Consider the following 19874-nt stretch of genomic DNA (forward strand, 5'->3'; position numbering starts at 1 on the left):
TTCGGTGACGCAACATATGGAAGGAACATCCACAGCTGTTTGCATGTACACAGCAAATAGCATCTTATATTGGTTGGAAGATAACAGAGGAGGGATTTAAAAACTCTAAGGGTAGGGCTGAGCACTGAACTGGCTGAGCTGGGGCAGAAGTGGGTGAGGAGAAAGATGCAACCGTTCAATAAAAACCCAAGTAGCCCTAGAACAGGACCCACGTCTCACCAGGAAGGGGAAGAAAGCCAAAGAAATAAATGGTGGAAGGAAGTGGATATAAATGGAGCTGAATTGGGCCATGGGAAAGCAGAGAGAACAAATGTGGTCAAAGATGGAATTAAAGGGCAGCCCGGGTGGCTCAGCGGTTTAGCACCACCTTCAGCCCAGGGCCTGATCCTGGAGACGCGTTATCGAGTCCCATGTCGCGTTCCCTGTGTGGACGCCTGCTTCTCCCTCTGCCTGTGTCTCTGCCTCTCTCTCTCTCATGAATAAATAAATAAAATCTTTTTAAAAAATGGAATTAAAGTCACAATTGGAGGACAAATATGAAATATGAGAGGTGGGGAGAAGATGTAAAGGAGACAGTGGATTCATCCATTCATTCCTCAAGTACTTATTAATGGCTCCCTGCAGACAGGGTTCTGCCACACAACACCCCCAGCCTCATGGGCTTGCCTCCTGAAAGGAGGATACAGTCACTGTAAGGTAAGCGAGGAGCCACATACATTACTAGACACTGGAAAGAATGAAGAATAAAAATAAAGCAGAAAGGGACTAATGCGTGCTAGGGCTGGACAGCAGGGAGTCCTGATGTCCTAGCAGATGGCCAGCGGGGAGGCCTCACTGAGCCTTAGAAGAAAAGGCTGGAGGAGGTAAGCGAGCAAGCTGTGCAGGTTGCTGACTGGTAGCAAAGGGGGCACAGCAGGTTCATAGCCCTGAGGCAGGTCCCTGTCTCCAAGAGTGGAGGCAGCCAGTGTGGGGAAGTGAAGGAGGAAGGACAGCAGACACCGAGGCTCCTGGCATTGTGGGCCGGAGCATGCAGGATCCCACAGGCTGTCGTGCGACTTCAGCTTTCCCATTTGTGGCAGGAAAAGCCGTTGAAGGATATTGAGCACATGAGTGGATCAGTCTGGCTGTTGTTTTAAGAGCAGACTGAAGGGGCACCCCGGGGGGTTCAGTGGTTGAGCACCTGCCTTTGGCTCAGGGCATGATCCCAGGGTCCTGGGATCGAGTCCCACATCGGGCTCCCTGCAGGGAGCCTGCTTCTCCCTCTGCTTATGTCTCTGCCTCTCTCTGTGTGTCTCTCATGAGTAAATGAATAAAATCTTAAAAAAAAAAAAAAAAAAGCATGCCGAAGAGGGGGACAAGAGTGGAAGCAGAGAAATTACCAAGGAGCTGATAGTTCAGGGTCGAGATGGTGCCTTGGGCCAAGGTGACAATAATGGAGGCTAAAGAAAAGGGCAAATTCTGCATATATTTTGATGGAAGAGACAATGGAACCACATTTTGGGGGAGAAGGGTCTGGGATGCTAGTGACCCTTATTTCATGTCATATTTTGAATTGATCAAATTGAGGACTGATCATTTACCTTCTGTAACCCAGGACCCCCTTCAGACCCTGATTTCCGCATACTAATAGGAGCTCCAGATGGTAAAATAAAATATTACGACATTTACACAAACACCAGGCTTGAAGACAGCATTTCTCAATGCGGCCCATGGGCCGCCCCCCTCCCAGTCAGACCGTCGGTTAACGGTGCAGATCCTGGGCTCCGCTCCGCGTAGATCAGGTCATTGTGATGCACACTTAAGTCTAAGAATCACTGCTCAGAGGAGGAAAGGATGGAAGTTTGAGAACTTCTGACCACCTGAAATAAACAAAACCCTGGGGAAAATTTTTAAAAAAACCGTCGTCAGAAGTTCTGAGAGTACCACTGACCACCTGCACTATCAACACGTCACGGGTGTGACAAACACCTCCATCCACCTATCCACCGGACAAATGTCATTCAGCTCCCACTCCACCCAAGGCTTGTTCCAGGGAACAAGACAGAAATTGTGAACTTATTAAGGGAGTTTTATTTCCCTCCACAGAAATACAGGAAAGTAGTGGACATTAATAGGAAAATAGAATCTGCTTAGGGGAAATTTTGGCTTCAGCAAATTTCATGAGAGCTGCATAGGATCAATAAAATAAGAAGTCACGATATCAATAGCATAGCAGCTATTATATGCTTAAATGTTATCATTTAAGTCTTACAACTGAGTGAGAATTCTCTGGGTTTAAAAATTCCCCTGGGTAAAGGGTGTTGGCATCAGTCAGCTTCATGCTCAAATGACTAAGTTTCCAGTTGCCGTTTCATTGCCTGAGGTCATCACTGCTGCGTTGCCACGCATGGTAAATATTCCAAGTGAGCTGAGCTTAAAAACATGGTTCCGTCTGGTTGCTTTCAAAGTACTTTCATTTCAGGTCCCAGTCTGAAATCAGGGTGCTTTAGGGGTGAGTAAATGCTGACCACATACTTGAAAAAGGTTCGAATCAGTTTGAGAATGCAGATCAGATTCCATTCTCAGAATTTGGTAGACTTTTTCTCCTACTTGGGAACCTGCTATAGACCCTTGCAGGCTGTAGCTCTTCCAGCAGCAGCCCACAAGGCATGTGTCCTCAGTAAATAACTCTAATTAGCATGATGTAATACGTTGTCGCCGAAAGTGCATTATTCCAAGCAGTGTCTTTTCCAAGCATGTTGGCCAGGCACCTAGGAATCAGCCACCTGTACCTCTGAGAATACATTTAGCACAAGGAGCCAGTGTTCCAGAGGCTGCTCCTGCCTGGCCAGTAGAGCCAGAGGGCAATGTCTGCCCAGGTTCCATGGCCAGGGTCTTCTCTTGATCAAAGGAATTGGCGCAAACACTGCGTGCCCCAGCGTGCTCCGCAGGTAGGCTTAGGAAGAAGACGCCACTCTTTGGAAGGCCACTGGACTCTTGTCTTTAATAGTGGATAAGAGAGCCCTCTCTGACATATTTCTTTTTTTTTTTAAGTTTTCAGTGGCTTTTATTTTATTTTTTGTATATTTTTTATTGGAGTTCAATTTACCAACATATAGCATAACACCCAGTGCTCATCCCATCCAGTGCCCATCACCCAGTCACCCCATCCCCTCCCCGCACCTCCCCTTCTACTACCCCTTGTTCATTTCCCAGAGTTAGGAGTCTCTCATGTTTTGTCTCCCTCTCTGATCCCACCCCCCCATTTTCTCTCCTTTCCCCTATAATCCCTTTCACTATTTTTTATATTCCCCATATGAGTGAAGCCACATGATGATTGTCCTTCTCCGACTGACTTACTGACTTATGTCACTCAGCTAATACCTTCCAGTTCCATCCACATCGAAGCTCAGGAACATGGCTCCAAGGGTCACTGACCACCTGCTGTGCTTCACTCCGGTGAACCATCCCAATGGTCCAAGAGCCTGTTGCCACCCAGCCCTGTGGCAAGTCCAAATGGCTCCACCTCCAAAATCCAAACACTCGTCTCCAAGCCAGCATCATGTCTCGCCTGGGCGACTGCAGCAGCCCCCTGATGGGCTGCCTGCTTCTCCTCCCTGCCCCAGTAACCATGGCCCCCCGGCACCCAGGATGGCCCCTGACAATGTAAGGCCCAGCATCGTGCTTGAAGCCTCTACGTTTCCTACTAGAGACTCCTTACTATCAGGAGGCTCTAAGGTCCGACGTGCTCCGGCCCAGAGGAACTTTAGAACCTCATTTTGAACCGCTCTTCCCTTCTTCGTCTCCTTCAAACATGCCAAGCGTAGCTTTGTATGCAGGGCAATGCATCTCTTGCTTGGGATGCATTCCCTGACTGCTCCTGTGGCTGGCTCCTTCCCATGATTGTGTGTTTAACACGTCAGTCCTCCTGAGGGCCCTCACTGACGCGTCGTCTACCGAGCACTGCATCATACGATCCTGCTATTCTCAGGGCGCTCCTCCCTAAGTAAAAATAGCAAATCTCTTATTTTGCTCTTTCGTCTTCTTCTGCCTTCCTCCTGTAGAAAGTAAGTCCTGGTAGCGGAGACCTCACTAGCTGCATATGCTGCAGGCCCCCTAGCGCCCCTTACATCGTCTGTTACATAGAAACCCACAACACTTGGCTGGTTATTCATGAGTATGGCCATAGCCAACCTCAGAGAACTGAACCAGACGCTACCCTTAAGTACTGTTTTGCATCTAGGGGCGAAGTGACTACACCAGGGCTTACCTTTAATGTTCGCACACATTTCCTTGGTATCTTGGTTAAAATACAGATTTTAATTTCTAACAAGGTGCCCCCCAGGTGTTCAGATAATGCTGGGATAGGAGTCACTTTTAAATCTCCCGATAGACGTCATAACGGCTCCCAGAGATGACTACATCCTAATCCCCTGAAGCCGTGAATATTTTACGTTGCGTGACAAAAAGTAATTCAGATTACTAATTGACTGATCTTAATATAGAGAGATTACCCAGATGGGCCCGATGTCATCCCAAGAGTCTTTAAATACGGGAGAGGAGGAGAGCTCTATGAGGAGTCTGGGTCAGAGCAAATGGTCATTGCTGCTTTGGGATGAAAAGGAGCCCAGAGCAGAGGAATGTGGGCAGGCTCTGGAAAGAAAGCAAACAGGTGAATATGTTTCCTGGTTCACAGCCCTAACACCATTCACGAATCAGGACTGTTCTCTCCAATACACTCTGCGGCAACAAGAAAACAGACTGTTTCATCAAAGTGGTAGTTTCAAGTCCTTACTTTGGATTGGAATAGAAATACAAAAATCAGTGTCGGTTTGTCAATAGTTATTAGGGCTGTGAAGCAGAGACCATATTTTCCTGTGTTTCAGGCCGGAGAAGAAAATTATAGGGCATATGACTTCCTTCACTCTTTCTTCCCTGTCTGCGAACCGCTCGGGCTGCCCCTAGGAATTCAGCGTTGCACGTGATAACAGAAAACAGGGTCTGGTATGGAAGCAGGCTCGTTGCCACTGCCAACTGGAATAACAGGTTGTGAATTTTTTTAGGCTTTTTCATAAAAGTCTTTAAAAACCCAAGCATAGAGGAAAAGGGAATAGATAAATATCTTCCCTCATCTGAGGTTGTTGGAAAACACGTAACTTGTTAAAATATCAAATACTGAGAGTTACCCTTATAAAGAGATTCTCTTAAAAATCAGATGTCAGATCTAGAGCACACATGCCTGTTTTCTTCAGAAGCACTGGCCTTTTAACAAGGCATGTACTCCTTTGTTTCTCCCTTTTTTTTTTTAATCCCTTCTTTTATGTCTTATCAACATCTAGTGACATTGTTCTGTGCAGCTAAAGCCCTTCTCTCCAGTGGTAGAGTTCATCATCGAGAAAATACTTGGGGGGGTTTTGTTTTGTATCCACCAATTAGCCATCGCTTCAAGTTTCTTTTTAATACTACAAAATTATCCTTTAGTTTTTCATCCTTTTGCTGTTATCTGAATTCTAGGGCTTGAGGACCCGAGAGAAGCTGACAATTCTATCCACTAATGGCTCTGGCCCACTTTTTACAGGGGTCATCAGCAAAAGATAAATGCCTGGAAAATACAAAAGTCCAAAATGGCCAAAAGCAGCTGAGGGTTGATTGTGGTGGGGGAGAGGCAGGTCTGGTTATGCACCACCTTATTGATTCCTTATTGATTAGATTTCTTGTGGAGTTCGTGCAACTCCCAGATCCTTTTTATTATTGGTTGTCAGCAGTGAAGAGGGAGTTGGGTCTTAGGATAGAGCTGTTTGGAAGAACAAAGCAAACAAATCACAGGCACTGTCACCTGACCACTAGCAATAATTATGGATACTTTAGCAGAATTACTAGAAATGCTAGAAATCATTCCTTTTCTTTTCTTTTCAAGGTTTTATCCATTTATTTGACAGAGAGAGAGAGAGAGAGAGCACAAGCAGGGGGACTGCAGAGGGAGAGGGAGAAGCAGACTTCACGCTGAGCAGGGAGCCCAACTCTGGGCTCCATCTCAGGGTCCTGCCATCATGTCCCAAGCTGAAGGCAGACGTGCCACCAACTGACCCCCGGGGCACCCTCAAACCCTTCCTTTTCAAAAAGGGCAACAGCCTTCAAAGGAAGTCAGGAGAGGGGGGCAAATTCGGAGCTTCTTGATCATTTAGGGCTTGCATTTTTACTGCAGTCAAGACAGCCCTCCTCTTCCCAACTTGGCTGTTATCAGACTGTGGAACCAAATCCTTTCATTTGCAATGGAAATGTGAATAACCTACTTTGCAAGCTGAGAAAGGTCTCTATGCAAAGGCTGAAAGGTAGTCTTTCTTCATGTGAGCCTGGAGAGGAAGCCAAAAGCAAAACAACCCGAAGCTGTACTGGCTTATAGAAGAGCAGCTGCAGAAGTTTGCCTTTTTTTAAAAAAAAAAAATTATATATATATATATATATATATATATATATATATATATATATATATATTATTGGAGTTCAATTTGCCAACATATAGCATAACACCCAGGGCTCATCCCGCCAAGTGCCCCCCTCAGTGCCTGGCACCCAGTCACCCCAACCCCCCGCCCACCTCCTCTTCTACTACCCCTTGTTTGCTTCCCAGAGTTAGGTGTCTCTCATGTTTTGTCACCCTCACTGATATTTTCATTCATTTTCTCTCCTTTCCCCTTCATTCCCTTTCACTATTTTTTATATTCCCCAAATGAATGAGAACATAGAAGGTTTGTCCTTCTCCGACTGACTTACTTCACTCAGCATAATACCCTCCAGTTCCATCCACGTTGAAGCAAATGGTGGGTATTGGTCGTTTCTAATGGCTGAGGAATATTCCATTGTGTACATAGACCACATCTTCTTTATCCATTCATCTGTCGATGGACACCGAGGCTCCTTCCATAGTTTGGCTGTTGTGGACATTGCTGCTAGAAACATCGGGGTGCAGGTGTCCCGGCGTTTCACTGCATCTGAGTCTTTGGGGTAAATCCCTAACAGTGCAATTGCTGGGTCGTAGGGCAGGTCTATTTTTTACTCTTTGAGGAACCTCCACAGTTTTCCAAGTGGCTGTGGAGAAAGGGGAATCCTCTTGCACTGTTGGTGGGAATGTGAACTGGTACAGACACTCTAGAAGTTTGCCATTTTAATTCCAGGATTCAAGCTGACAGTAATGAAGGATAAAGTGAGTTAAGAGAAGTCTGCTCCTGCTTGCGAACATCACGCAGACGTCAGGAATATGATATGATGGTTTGTCTTGGCAAATGGCTTAATGATAAGGCTCTACTTATTTTTTTCTGGTGTCCTATTTCCTGGTTCCACCATTCCAAAAACTTACAGGGGTTTATGTTTTTGTGGAAGTAAAACTATGACATCATAATAATCGTATTATGCACTTACTGTATGAAGTTTGGGAAATAGAACTACAACTCCTAAAATGAATCACAATCTGGATTCCCAGCAAACAGTCCCAGCTGGGTCGCCTTCACATGTTTAATTCATAGTTATTTTATTAAAAACATATTACATTTTAAATTCAGGGTTTTTTTTTTAAGATTTTATTTATTTATTCATGAGAGACACAGAGAGAGAAGTAGAGACACAGGCAGAGGGAGAAGCAGGCTCCATGCAGGGAGCCCGACGTGGGACTCAATCCTGGGACTCCGGGGTCACGCCCTGGGCCGAAGGCAGGTGCTAAGCCGCTGAGCCACCGGGGTGCCGCTTAAATTCAGGTTTTTAACCTGACATGAAATTGTTGATCTCGATGCTAAAATTTAACAACGTGAACAAAATCCATGTGTGTTGAGCGGAGAACTGAACGTAGGACACGGCAACTTAGCCTTTGTATCCTGTCTCAGTTTTTCCTCTCTTTGAGGATATTCTTGCAGGCGTTTTGGGTTCCTGCTCCTAAACACGCTGGTGTGAACATCAGGTCATTTCTGATGCTGCTGTCAGTGCGGTTCAGCGGCGGCTGGGCTGGGGCCTGGCCGGTTTCAGCAAGTCTCGGCGAGGGGGAGGTCACACAAACTCAGGAGGCACTGCCACCTGCCCCCACCCCGAGCCTTAGCCCGGTTGTATTTTTCTCTGGTTTATTTCGTATCCTGTGGCAGCCCCGGAAGTTCGGACTGGGTTCCCCTGTACAGTGGTATTGCTGGTTTGCCTTTATTGGGTCCAAATTGTAAGAAGCTCTTAGCAAAGAGGGGGACAAGGTTTTTGGTTTCTGGGGAAGGGATTGGACATCCAGTTAATTACACTGTAAATCGCCACTAACGCAGGAGCCAGACCTCGTATCACAACTAATATTTGACATCCATTCCGCCCGTGGATGCAAGGCGTGACTCCATTCCATCCATCATGCTGTCCCATGCCCATGGATATTACAGTTTTATAAGATCAAATAGAAATCGTTTCTTCCGGCCAGCTAAGTAGCATGATAAGATTGAGGAAGTCCTCTCTTGCTGGGTCCATTATTCATGGCAGACGTCAGCGTGTGGGTAATTCCCATCTGCTGAGCAGCTGCAATTCAGGCCACAAAGTACAAAGTACACCTAAGCATTTTACAGTGAGTTCTGGATCTAATATTGCTCATAAAACCAAGCTGGGAGCCTTAAAGGAACAGAAGCCCGGAGCCCTCTGCATCCTTCCCCATGTTAAGTGTCTCCCGGCTCGCACTCTTCACGGGCTACGGACAAGCCTCGGGCCGTCAGCTGCTGGCAGGCTCTGAGCTGCAGGTGCACAGGGCCAGCTTCTGTCTTGGGAAGCTTATTATTCTATCCCTTCATTTAGGTAGTCCAGTTTACACGGAAGTTTGCCATTCCTCAGTTTTCTAAAAACACTGCCCATATGGGGGCACCTGGGTGGCTCACTCAGTTAAGTGTCTGCCTTCAGCTCAGGTCCTGAGCTCAGGGTCTGGGATGGAGCCCCGACCTGGGCTCCCTGCTCAGTAGGGAATCTGCTTCTCCCTCTGCCTCTGTCCCTCCTCCACGCTTGTGCGTTCTCTCTCTCTCTCCCAAATAAGTAAATGCATCTTTAAAACACTATCCATATTATATACTGTTTGATTTTTTAAAATCTTGTTGTATATCACATGCACCACTTCATGTTCCAAAAAAGAAGCTCTCAGAAAATCCTTTTGTTATGTATCAAACAGAGTGTGTGGGGTCTTTGAACCTTATGTCTACTTCTTGGGTATCCTTGTGGCTTCTGGACATCACAGATTTGTGGACTGAGAAGATTGGATGTGAGATCCCTTGCTCATTATCCATTTTATAGTTTTGTTAGGGCAGCTGAATAGCTGCTTAGCAGTCTGATCTAGGCTGGGTGAGGAACATCTTGGTGGCTGAGAGGACAGGTGCACAGATGTTTGTTTCCTTTTTTGAGGGGAGGAAGGTGCATATATAACATTTAAGTGGATCCAAGAAATCTGTTACAATTAGCATTGACAGGGCACGTTGTATATTAAATCACTGTCCCCTTTCCTGACTGCCTAGATGACGCTTGTGATTACCTTCAGATGTATCTGAATCACGTAATCCCTATACGTATTTTAAGTCCCATTGAGACTTCATTCCTTTCTGTACATGTAGGACCCTTGAGCGTCTTTCCATGGTGCACAGCCTTGCTCCTGCGCCTCTATCTCAGTACTGTTGCAGGAGCCCCACACTCCTCTCTCTGCTTCCATCTTGTCCTAAAATCTGTGTCTTGTCAGTCCCCTAGTGGCCCTTATCATCATGTCTTTCTTTTGCTTAGAAAAAAAGCTACTTGGTTTAGTAGCTGCCTCCTGCCTGCGGGGTGAACTTTAAGCTTGTTAAAATGGTCCACAAGGTTCCTGCCTGCTTCTTTAGCTCATTGCGCACCACTCTCCATTTACATGTTCAACTCTTAGATCCTGACACTCAGCTTTCTCCACAAAAACTATAGAAATAGCTCCATGTCCTTGTGAAAGTTTTCTCTGCCTGGTAAGCTCCTCACACTCTTCACATTTGACCCCCCCCCCCAAGTTCACGGTAGGCAGTGTCTGTTGTCAACGCTCTCACCTGTCCTCAGGTTCAACTGAGTGAATGCATGAGTGCATGGCCATTCGCTATTAGAAGCCACAGTCTGAACCAGTTTGAACCAGATATGGATGATCATCTTGACAGTCACTCTTCATGTCCTTGTGCCTTCGGGGCCAACCAGTCAGATCTACACATTACAGGCTGTTTCATGACCAGCGACCCATTGTTTCATCAGGTACACAAAAAAATCACCTTCAGAAGCTTCTTTGGCAGGGTACACACTTCTCCAGGCAGATAGAATATAGTGCAAACAAAACATACAAGCACGTTTATTCTCGTGGAGCTATGGTCTGGTGAGAGAGACCAAATACAAGACAACTAAGTAAAGTATGCACAAGGTTAGAGGTGAAGGATGGGCAGAGGTAAGAAAGCAGAATATGAATGTTGGGAGAAGGCAGCGCTTTAGATTGAGTGGTCAGGAAGGACTTCTTGAGAAGGTGAATTCTGGGTAAGGAGTTAAAGAAAACGTGTGAACAGTGTGACAGCATGGGGGATGGGGATGGAGGTCTTTCTGGACATAGGGATCAGTGCAAAGGCCCTGAGGTGAGAATGTGCCTGACAGATTAAAGGAATATCAAGGAGGCCAGTGGTTAAAGTGTAGTGAGTGAAGGAAAGAATGGAAGGAAATGAGATCAAAGGGAAGCAGAAGACCAGCTCACAGCTGGCCTTTTAAGTCATTGGAAGCACGTTGGCTTTTAGTCCAAATAATGAAAAGATATTGGAGAATTTGGAGCTGAGGAGAGAAATGATCAGGTTTGCATTAAAATAACACCTGCTATTACAACAGGCTAGAGATACAGGGAGGCTTTTAGGAGACTGTTGCAGTAATCCGGGTGAAAGATGGACCAGTAGGTTAGCTGGGGAAGGCAAGGATCTTAGGCTATGGACGCACAGGGGAAAGGATAGAGGAGGGGCAGTAGCCAGTATTCCTACTGCCAGAGCCTACCTGTCTCAAAGGAAAACTAACTCTGAAGCAGTGGCCATTTCTGAACTGTTACTATACCCCAGGGAGGAAACACAGTGTCAGGCACATACTAGATGCTTAATTGAGGCTGATTAATGTTGGAAAACCAAGAAGAAATGTGATACCAAATCCCTGTTTGGTGGCCGTCTCCTGTCACAGAACAGTCTCCCACAACTTTGCCCTCAGTCATTTTACCTTCTTTCATTATTTATTTATGACCAATATTTGCTGCTGTCCCCAAAAGACTTCTGTTTTCAATGGCCTGCATTAAGTGAAAATGACAGCACAGTAAAGATTCCATTGGACCATTTCTATATCATACCTGTACGAACTAAATGCACTATTTCTGCCTTTTACTGTTAGAGAGCCTGATTATAACCAAATGTAATTTTTTTTAGGGAACAACTTAATTCTTTATTGAAGAACTATAATATTTTTTATGGGAACCAGAAAAATCTGCATATTTTATATGGACAGGTAAGCCCATCAAAGAAATGCAATACAGTTTGATTCACAGGAAGAAATTCCATAAAGGTATGGAGGATTCAGGATGAGTTGGAGTCCATAATCCAGCAGCACAAGTGGTCTGGAAAAACTGGCAAATCTTTGACTTGATCATGATTTTCATTTTTAGGCCAAATCACAAAATCCTAGTCCTGGAACATGTGACTTTTTAAGCAGTATTGGGGACGGGAAAGTATTTAAAAATAATTTTAATGGCCTATTTACTTTCTATTTTTAAAAGTGTATAAATATCTTTTGAACAGCGAGTCCACCAGAAATCTATCATAATACTTTTTGCCAAATGTACTAGAACATATAGAAAAGGTCGTGTCATCCCACGGTGACATTATTTGTAATGGAGAGAATTTGAGGATATCTTGAGTCTATCCCAATGAGAGATAGCTCAAAGAAATATGACATAGTCTGTAACATAGTTTGATTTGCTTGTTAAGATGAATCAGTTAAATTCCAATGGATGTGTTCTATGTTATAACAACAAATCTTAAAATGTGAAAGAAACAATTCAGAAAAGTCCTGACGCTACAAAGCATTTTTGGGAGTGCAAATTGTTGGGGGTGCAGGCTCTTGTACAAACCGAGCTTCGATTTTTCATTTCTTCCTCTTCGTCTCCTAGTAATCCTGTTTCCCACATGCCTCTCCACTCAGTCTTGTATTCTAATGGAGCTAACTTCACATCTTTACGATATCTTCCTGGTCCCAGGGAGCATTAGACATTTCTACCTCTGATTTCAATCTTCAAATCTGATGGTATAGCATTGACTTTAGGCCAGTGCAATTTGGCTTAAAATTGCTTTAGAAGGAAACTTACAAACTACTCTGGTCTTTACTAGTGAGGTTAAATGATTTCGTTCAACTGAATATTTCAGTTACCTTCCCAAATGTGATAGATAGGAGAAGGAAGTAACTAATCTCTTTACGAAGAAATGGGCCTAATTTTAAATTATTTCAATATTGTCCTATATCTAAGATCTCTAATGTATATAACTGTAAAGATAATTTAAGAAAAGTTCAAAACTTTACAAAAGATTGTTTACATTTTGCTTCAAGTTTCTATAAAGTTCATAATGCTTTTTCCTTTAGGAAAATATTTGAATTTTGATGTTATGAACATATAATTTGAGCCATATTCTTTCCAATTCTAGGAACAGTGTTCAATTTATAATACAAAAGTCATTTAATTTTTTAAAATACATGAATAAAGTGCACAGTGAGACTATCAAATTGTTTCATCTTTCCATCTTTACTCACTGGTCAATAAAGTTAGGATTCAGAATTTTCAAAATATCCTTGGTTACAATAACAAACACTGTTAAAAGGGGCAGTATAGAGGATAAAATGCAGCTTTCTTAATCTCTGATTACTTAAGCTAATATTTTTTAAAAAAATTTTATTTATTTACTTAACAGAGAGAGGGTGCGCAAGTAGGCAGGGCAGCAGGCAGAGGGAGAGGGAGAAGCAGACCCCCTGTTGAGCAGAGAGCCCGATGGATGTGGGGCTTGATCCCTGGCAATAGTAAAGCAGGGAAGAGGGCTCAGGGATCTAAGTGGGGTGAGGGAAGAGGAGCATCCGATCAGAGACTCTGAGAGATGTGAAGAAGCAAACCTTGCAGAAGTCTGTGGGATGCACATTCCAGGCAGAGACAGCCTGAATAAGGGGACGGAGCCTGACTAGTGTAATTGAAGTAGAGCAGGGAAGCCAGGAGAGCAGGAATCTTATGAGAAAGGGGAATTAGTAGACATTGCAGCTGGAGACATAACTGTGAAAGGAAAGCACCAGAGTTTGTGGGTCTTGTAGATCATTGTGAAGACCTTAGCATGTATGTGCAATGAGATGGAAAACCACAGGGAAATTTTGAGTAGAACAGTGACATTACCTAAAAGGATTCATTTTAAAAGGATCTCCCAATTATTAATGAAATAAAAATAAATAAATAAATAAATAAATAAATAAATAAATAAATAAATGGATCTCCCTAGCTATGCGGAGTATAGGAAAGGACAAGAGAAGAATGAGAAAGAAAATTCTTACAATAATCCCGGCAAACATTGGCAATGGCATGGACCAAAATCATGGTAGTGGATACAGTGAGTGTGGTCACATTAGAGTCAAATTTTTAAGGTGGAGCTAATAGGATTTGCTAATGAGTTGGGTGTTGAGTACAAAAGAAAGATTAAAGGTGGCTCTAAAATTCCTGGCCTGAGCAACTGGAAGGATAAGGGTGTTATTTACCAAGATGGGAAAGAGTTGGAGAGGAAAATATTCATGGGAGAAAGACCAGGAGGTAATTAGGAACATACTAAGTTTGATGGAAGGTAGGCAATTGGATGGCTGGAGTTCAGTGGGAAGGTTTGGGCTAGAAATATAAAGTTGGAAGCTATTAGTTTAGAGATAGCATTTAAGGATCCTTGAGATCGCCAAGGATACTGGTGTACATCTAAAAGAAAAGAGGCCTAAGGATTTAGACAACAAGATTAAATGAGTATAAACAAGACTTCTGTGATAATTTATTTAGTTGACCTCGAAAGAGACACTTTGTGCAATTAAAGAGTATTCTGATATTCCTTACATGAGAAAACCTTACATTGTCTGATAGCAACTGGAGTATTTTTTCTTGAAAGCAAGAATTAGGTAATCTCAGAAGAGCAGTTACTCTTTGAATTTTTGCTGTAAGGGATTAATTGAAGTGTAATTAAGCAAAGAAGGGATGCTATACAGCAGTAACTAAAATGTAGGGCCTGCGTCATGTACTGCCATTCCAGAGACCAAATTATGTTTGGTTGTTGAAAACAACTGAGTGGGAACCTGACTTCTCAGTAATCTGAAACATGACCTCAAAAGTGGGAGAAAGAACACAATTTTGTTTCTGTCAGCCAAAGAAATAATAAGCAATAATATTATTGAGCACTTATTAACTGTCAGGCCCTATGAATTAGGGGTTATTATGATGTCCATTCTTCAGAAGCAGCAGGTTTAAAGGTGTCCAGCATCTCATCCACAGTCCCACAGCTGGGAAGTGGCAGATCCAGGGTTCAAACACAGGTCTGTCTGATTCCAGAGTCTGGAGTTTTCATTACACTCTCAAATAAAAATAGAGTCATTTGCATTCTCTAATAATTGATTGGATGCCGTAGTACTTATTGGATGGTTGGAATATGACTCTCCTTAGTTTCTATATTTTTTGAAATTTCCATAATGACAATACATTACCCTAATAACAGAAAGACTTTTACATAGAGAAGGGAAAAATTGATTAGAAAATAAATTTTAGGGATCCCTGGGTGGCGCAGCGGTTTGGTGCCTGCCTTTGGCCCAGTGCGCGATCCTGGAGACCCGGGATCGAATCCCACATTGGGGTCCCGGTGCATGGAGCCTGCTTCTCCTTCTGCCTGTGTCTCTGCCTCTCTCTCTCTCTCTCTTTCTGTGTGACTATCATAAATAAATAAATAAATAAATAAATAAATAAATAAATAAATAAATAAGAAAATAAATTTTATGGAAATATGCTTTGGTACTAATACTTACATCCACAGAATAAATAAACGTCTATAATCCATGCTTGCATGGAATTTCCTTCCTATATTTTCAACTTAAAAGGTAATCAAATGCTTTTGATTTTTTTCAAATAAATAATTTCTGTTATACAATTTATACTGTGTTTTCATATATTTTTCCCTCATTCTGCATAATAATTCCGTGAGCTAAAATTTCTTGCTCAGAAATGAGGAAACAGCCACTAAGTCTCTGAAGAGCTGTTCCTCTGATTTCTAGTTTAGTTAGAGTGCTTACTTACTTCTGCTTTAATCTGAAGATAACAGAGTTAAACTTCCAGTTCAGTGAAGAATCATGGAGTTCAGAAAGCATTTGAACATGCTATGCCCTCTGGTGGGCATGTCATTACCATTATGACTTACTATGTTGATTACAGGTGTTTCCAAAAATGGATTATTTTGAGGATAAATTGAAAAGCCAAACAATCCCACTGGGGAATTTATTTATTAAGATGCCTTACAGACTTGATTTCTACATTCTCAGTTAAAAAATTTACCTTCTATAAATGACACAAAAACCATGTTTGAGATGATGGGTTTCCTCCCCAGACAGAAGATGGCGAACTAATTGTTGAAGGAATGTTGGACATTTCCTGGGGAGTAAAACGGCCTATACAACTGAAAATCCGAGATGAGAAGCAAATCCCTTCTTTTACTATGTTGAGATCACCAGATGTCTTTTCCAAAAGGTAAGCTGCCTTTCGTGTTTGAACTCCTTAGTAGAGCATCCTCAGATTTACATACCTTTCTTGTGTGGATTCTTAGAGATGGGAGCGCTAATGCTTAAAACACAATCTCATCTGATCCCCAGCAACTCTGTGAAGTAGGTGTTCAGAATCGGGGGCCCAAGAGGTTAGGCAATTTGTGCAAAATCTCCAAACACCATGGAGCAGAACTGGACCGGACCTCAGGTCCGCCTGTGTGCTGTGTTGCTTCTCTCCTGAAGACTGCGTTCCTTTGTTAGAAAAGACAAAATGTGAAGTCAAGATTCCATTAGCCCTGACCTGGACACCAAAAGGGGAGATAAAATTTTAAATGATGGGCTGATGATTCTAGGAGCATCCTGTAAAAGGAGAAATTACCCCTGGGCTCTGCTCTTAGATCACTGTACAAGACATGAATTTGGCAGAATTAGCTATCATTATTCATATTGCCTAAAAACTCATTGCAAAGTTCTCTGAGCAGCCAGCTGCTTTTGATACATTTTAATTATTTGAGTCATCTAAACTTAATAAGTATGGAACATTAAGGGAAGATGTCAAGGAGATGCAGTAAGGTATTTGTATTATCACATGAAACCTTTTTAAAAATAGCTACCCCAAGGTATTTTTGAGTTTTCAAATTAAAATTCAAAACACTTGCTCCTAAAAATCCTCAATTTGGGCATAACTTTCAAGAGACCAGGTGGACAAAGTAATATTGATGCCTCTCCATACACTGTGGCAGGTTAAAATTAATATTCTCATGACATGCCTTCCATAGACACCAACTGCATTTTTAATTATTTTTAATTATTTATCAGAAAGACCATTGCTGTGAACCGAACAGGAACTATCTCCTTTAGTTTAAAGCTGAGAAAGAATTCCCTAGAGAACTCTGCCTGCCCTTTACCACAGTGGTGAGACTTACTAGAGCATTCGAAGCAAAGGGCACCCTTGTGGTGTATCGGATCTTACTGAAGGTTAAGAATTATCAGAAAGAGATCCTACCCTCTCACACTCAAGAGCAAAGTTAGATTCAGTTGAGGTTAACTAGGCAAGAATCCTTCCTGGAAACCAGCTGAACACTCAGCAGGAAGGGACAGCATGATTTGGAATGGCTGTTCCTTGGCCTCTGGTTCCCTAGTGGGGTGCTTGGCCACCTGAGGGTCCTATTCTTTGTTTCAGTTCAGTTCTAGACATTGTCATTCTGGTTACCACCCTTCACTTGAATTCTGAGCTTTGAAGGAAATCAAATGAAGAAAGAGACTATTCCCTCACTCACTTCTCAAGTCCCCTTTCTCATAAGGGTTCCTTGGTGCAGAACTTGTACCTCTGCTCCCACAGGGTCACAGATGTGGTATCTTCAGTGGGTGGATGTGGAGCAAAAGACATGGAAGTTGTGTACTCAGCTGCAGGAAGGGCTGCAATCTTGTCTTTCAGTTCACCCATTGAGAGAATCATCAGTTTGTCATGCTAATTTGCTTTAATGATCTTCGAAATGAGTCACCCTGAGTCAGCTTAAAGGGAGTGGTAGAAGCTTAAATATAAATCAGTCTGTTTGAACTGTGACCACTTGTGGCCCTTTATGGAAACAATTCTTTGGGCAGTACTTTGATCTTCCAAGTCCTTTGTTTCGAAAATCTTTCAAAAAATTTTTTTCAAAAAAAAAAAAAAACCAAGCCTTACTGAGGTTACATTTGCTTGCACAAGTTTTGATCTCAGTCTGTAATCTTTCTAAAATCTGTGTTTGCACATTTTATACGGGTCGTGACAGAATGACATAAACAACAGAAGCTGGGCAAGTGTACATTTGAATAACATTCATAGTGTGGTTTTTTTTCTTACAACACAGGTAGAAAAATGACCACATTCCATTTGTCTATCAAATTACTACCTCCTTTTTATTTTGCAACTCATCAGAAAAGTTCCCCACGGTTTAAATTTACCGATGGTATATATCCTGAAGCATGGTCAGAGCAATGCTAACAGTCCCATGCTTGGGCAAGTTAAGCTATTTGATATTGCATTAAGTTCCATCCAGTTTCTTTGAACAACTCTGGGTAACTGTCCTCAAGTGTAGTCCTGTGCACAGTTGTACGTGGGTGATTCTTCGAATTACACAATCCAGAGCTCAAAACTGGTGCTTTCTACTATGATGGGTAGAGAGGAAGAAGGGCCAAAGATTCATATACTGAGCCATGTCTGTTCCCCGTGATACCACTAAACCATAAGGAAGTGAGGACAAGTGTCAAGTCTGCCAAGATAACCGAGGATTTATACAATACTGATTGGGCACGCCTGGGCACTCTCATCTTCCCCCATATGAAATAGCATTAGGCTGCCTTCCCATCTGAGTTTCTGCTTTTCATTGGTATTGAGCCTTCCCCATTGCTAACTCTCTTTCTATGATAATGACATCTGCCTCTTGTGATAATTAATCTCTTGTAGATTAGGGAAGACGGGTAATTTTGTCTACCTTAAGAATAACTTGATTCTGAGTCAGGATCTGAATAGGTCTCCTTTAAGTTCATTACTACTTATAGTTCTTGGACTTTTCTGACACTCAACTATCTATATTCTGGAGAGTAAGGCTTATGAAAAAATTAACTAACAAAACCATTAGAATTATCTTATTTACACTAAGGCGTTATTTAGATCCTTCTTTACATTATTAAGCTCAAATGATATAAAGGTTGTAAAAAGGCATCAAAAGAATTCAAAGATCAAGGGGGAAAAAATCATGTTTGTCATGTTCACCACCACTAGTCTTAATAAGCATTTTTTTGTTATTGTTGCCACCAGTGGAATTTGGATAGAATTAGTGCTACAAATGCTACATTTGGATAGCGTATATGCCACCACTTACGGCTTTTTGTCATTATGCTAGAGATTTTTAGTAAGAATAAAACCAGTCCGAGTAATAAAAGTATCCATTAAACTAGAGAGACTCAGGAATATCTTAGCTCCCTAGTGGTTCCTTGCCTATCATGAAACGGATACAGGTGATCATGATGGGGATGACAATGAAAATGAGGATGATTTTGATGACTTTTAACACATATTGCAAGTTTACTATGCATATCAGGCACTGTTTGAAGAATTTTACACAAAATAACTCATTTAATCTTCTCAGCAACCCTATCCAACCTCATATAATTAACATCCCCATTTTATAGATAAGGACACGGGAGAAGGCACAGAGAAGATAAGTCACTAGATAAATAAAGTGAAAGTGACTCTCAGCCCAGCTGGTAAAAATAAGTAGTTGCCCAGTTTTGTGTATTCTAATCACTAAGATGCATTGAAAATTGTTAGTATCCTATATATAAATCATAATGTTTTAGGAAAAAAGTTTCTCATATACTTTCCTCCTTTGTAAATTGCATTCACAGTAGTAAAGAGCCTTAAAGTTAAGCACCACATCTTACTGAGCGCCATTCTACCTAAAAATGCTTTGAGTACAATAGGAACTCAAAACATGTTGGAAGAATGCACACTTTTATATCTTAACTCTCCTAAGAGCATTACGAGACATCTGTGTAAACAAGGGATTATTTTGGTTTCTCCTAATTCCATTTGCATACACATTTTATAGAAGCTATACAATCTTGTGTTTCAGGATATAACTGAATTGTCAATTCTGCTTAAAGTGAGGACAGAAGTATATAAAGCACATGATGACCATCCTGGTGTAAATATAATTTTAATAAATGAAATTATTATAATTTGGACTATGCCTACCTGTGGAGGCTCTCCATGCTATATTAATGCTATAAATCTGAAAACCATTATGAATAGAACTGATGTAATTTACAAGATTTATTACTTTTCAGGGGAATGACACGCTGGGGGGAGTTTGACGATCTTTACCGTATTAGTGATCTGGATAGGACCCAGATTCCAGAGGCTGAAGCAACAGTTTCCCAAGGAGGTAAGTATCAAACTCTTATTAATGGAGAGACCTATTTTTTAATGTAAAGCATGAATCCTAAAAGTTTCTCTGAAATTTAGCATTTTGCGCACCACTATTTAATAAAACTTTTATATTAAAAAAACTCTTAGGATCATATTAAGTCACTAC

General features: G+C 42.1%; 1 protein-coding gene across 2 annotated transcripts in view; it reads left to right on the forward strand.

Moving 5' to 3' along the window:
• The window catches only part of RASSF6 (Ras association domain family member 6), a 43750-nt gene that overhangs the window by 12551 nt on the left and 11325 nt on the right, over positions 1-19874 (forward strand). For both annotated transcript variants that reach the window (XM_055341210.1, XM_055341220.1), the window contains exons 3-5: positions 11418-11496; positions 15642-15781; positions 19627-19724. In XM_055341210.1, the coding sequence (XP_055197185.1) occupies positions 11418-11496; positions 15642-15781; positions 19627-19724 (317 nt within the window). The remainder of the gene's footprint in view (positions 1-11417; positions 11497-15641; positions 15782-19626; positions 19725-19874) is intronic.

The sequence above is a fragment of the Nyctereutes procyonoides genome, unplaced genomic scaffold (genome assembly GCF_905146905.1).
Source record: "Nyctereutes procyonoides isolate TBG_1078 unplaced genomic scaffold, NYPRO_anot_genome, whole genome shotgun sequence".
NCBI classification, from domain to species: domain Eukaryota; kingdom Metazoa; phylum Chordata; class Mammalia; order Carnivora; family Canidae; genus Nyctereutes; species Nyctereutes procyonoides.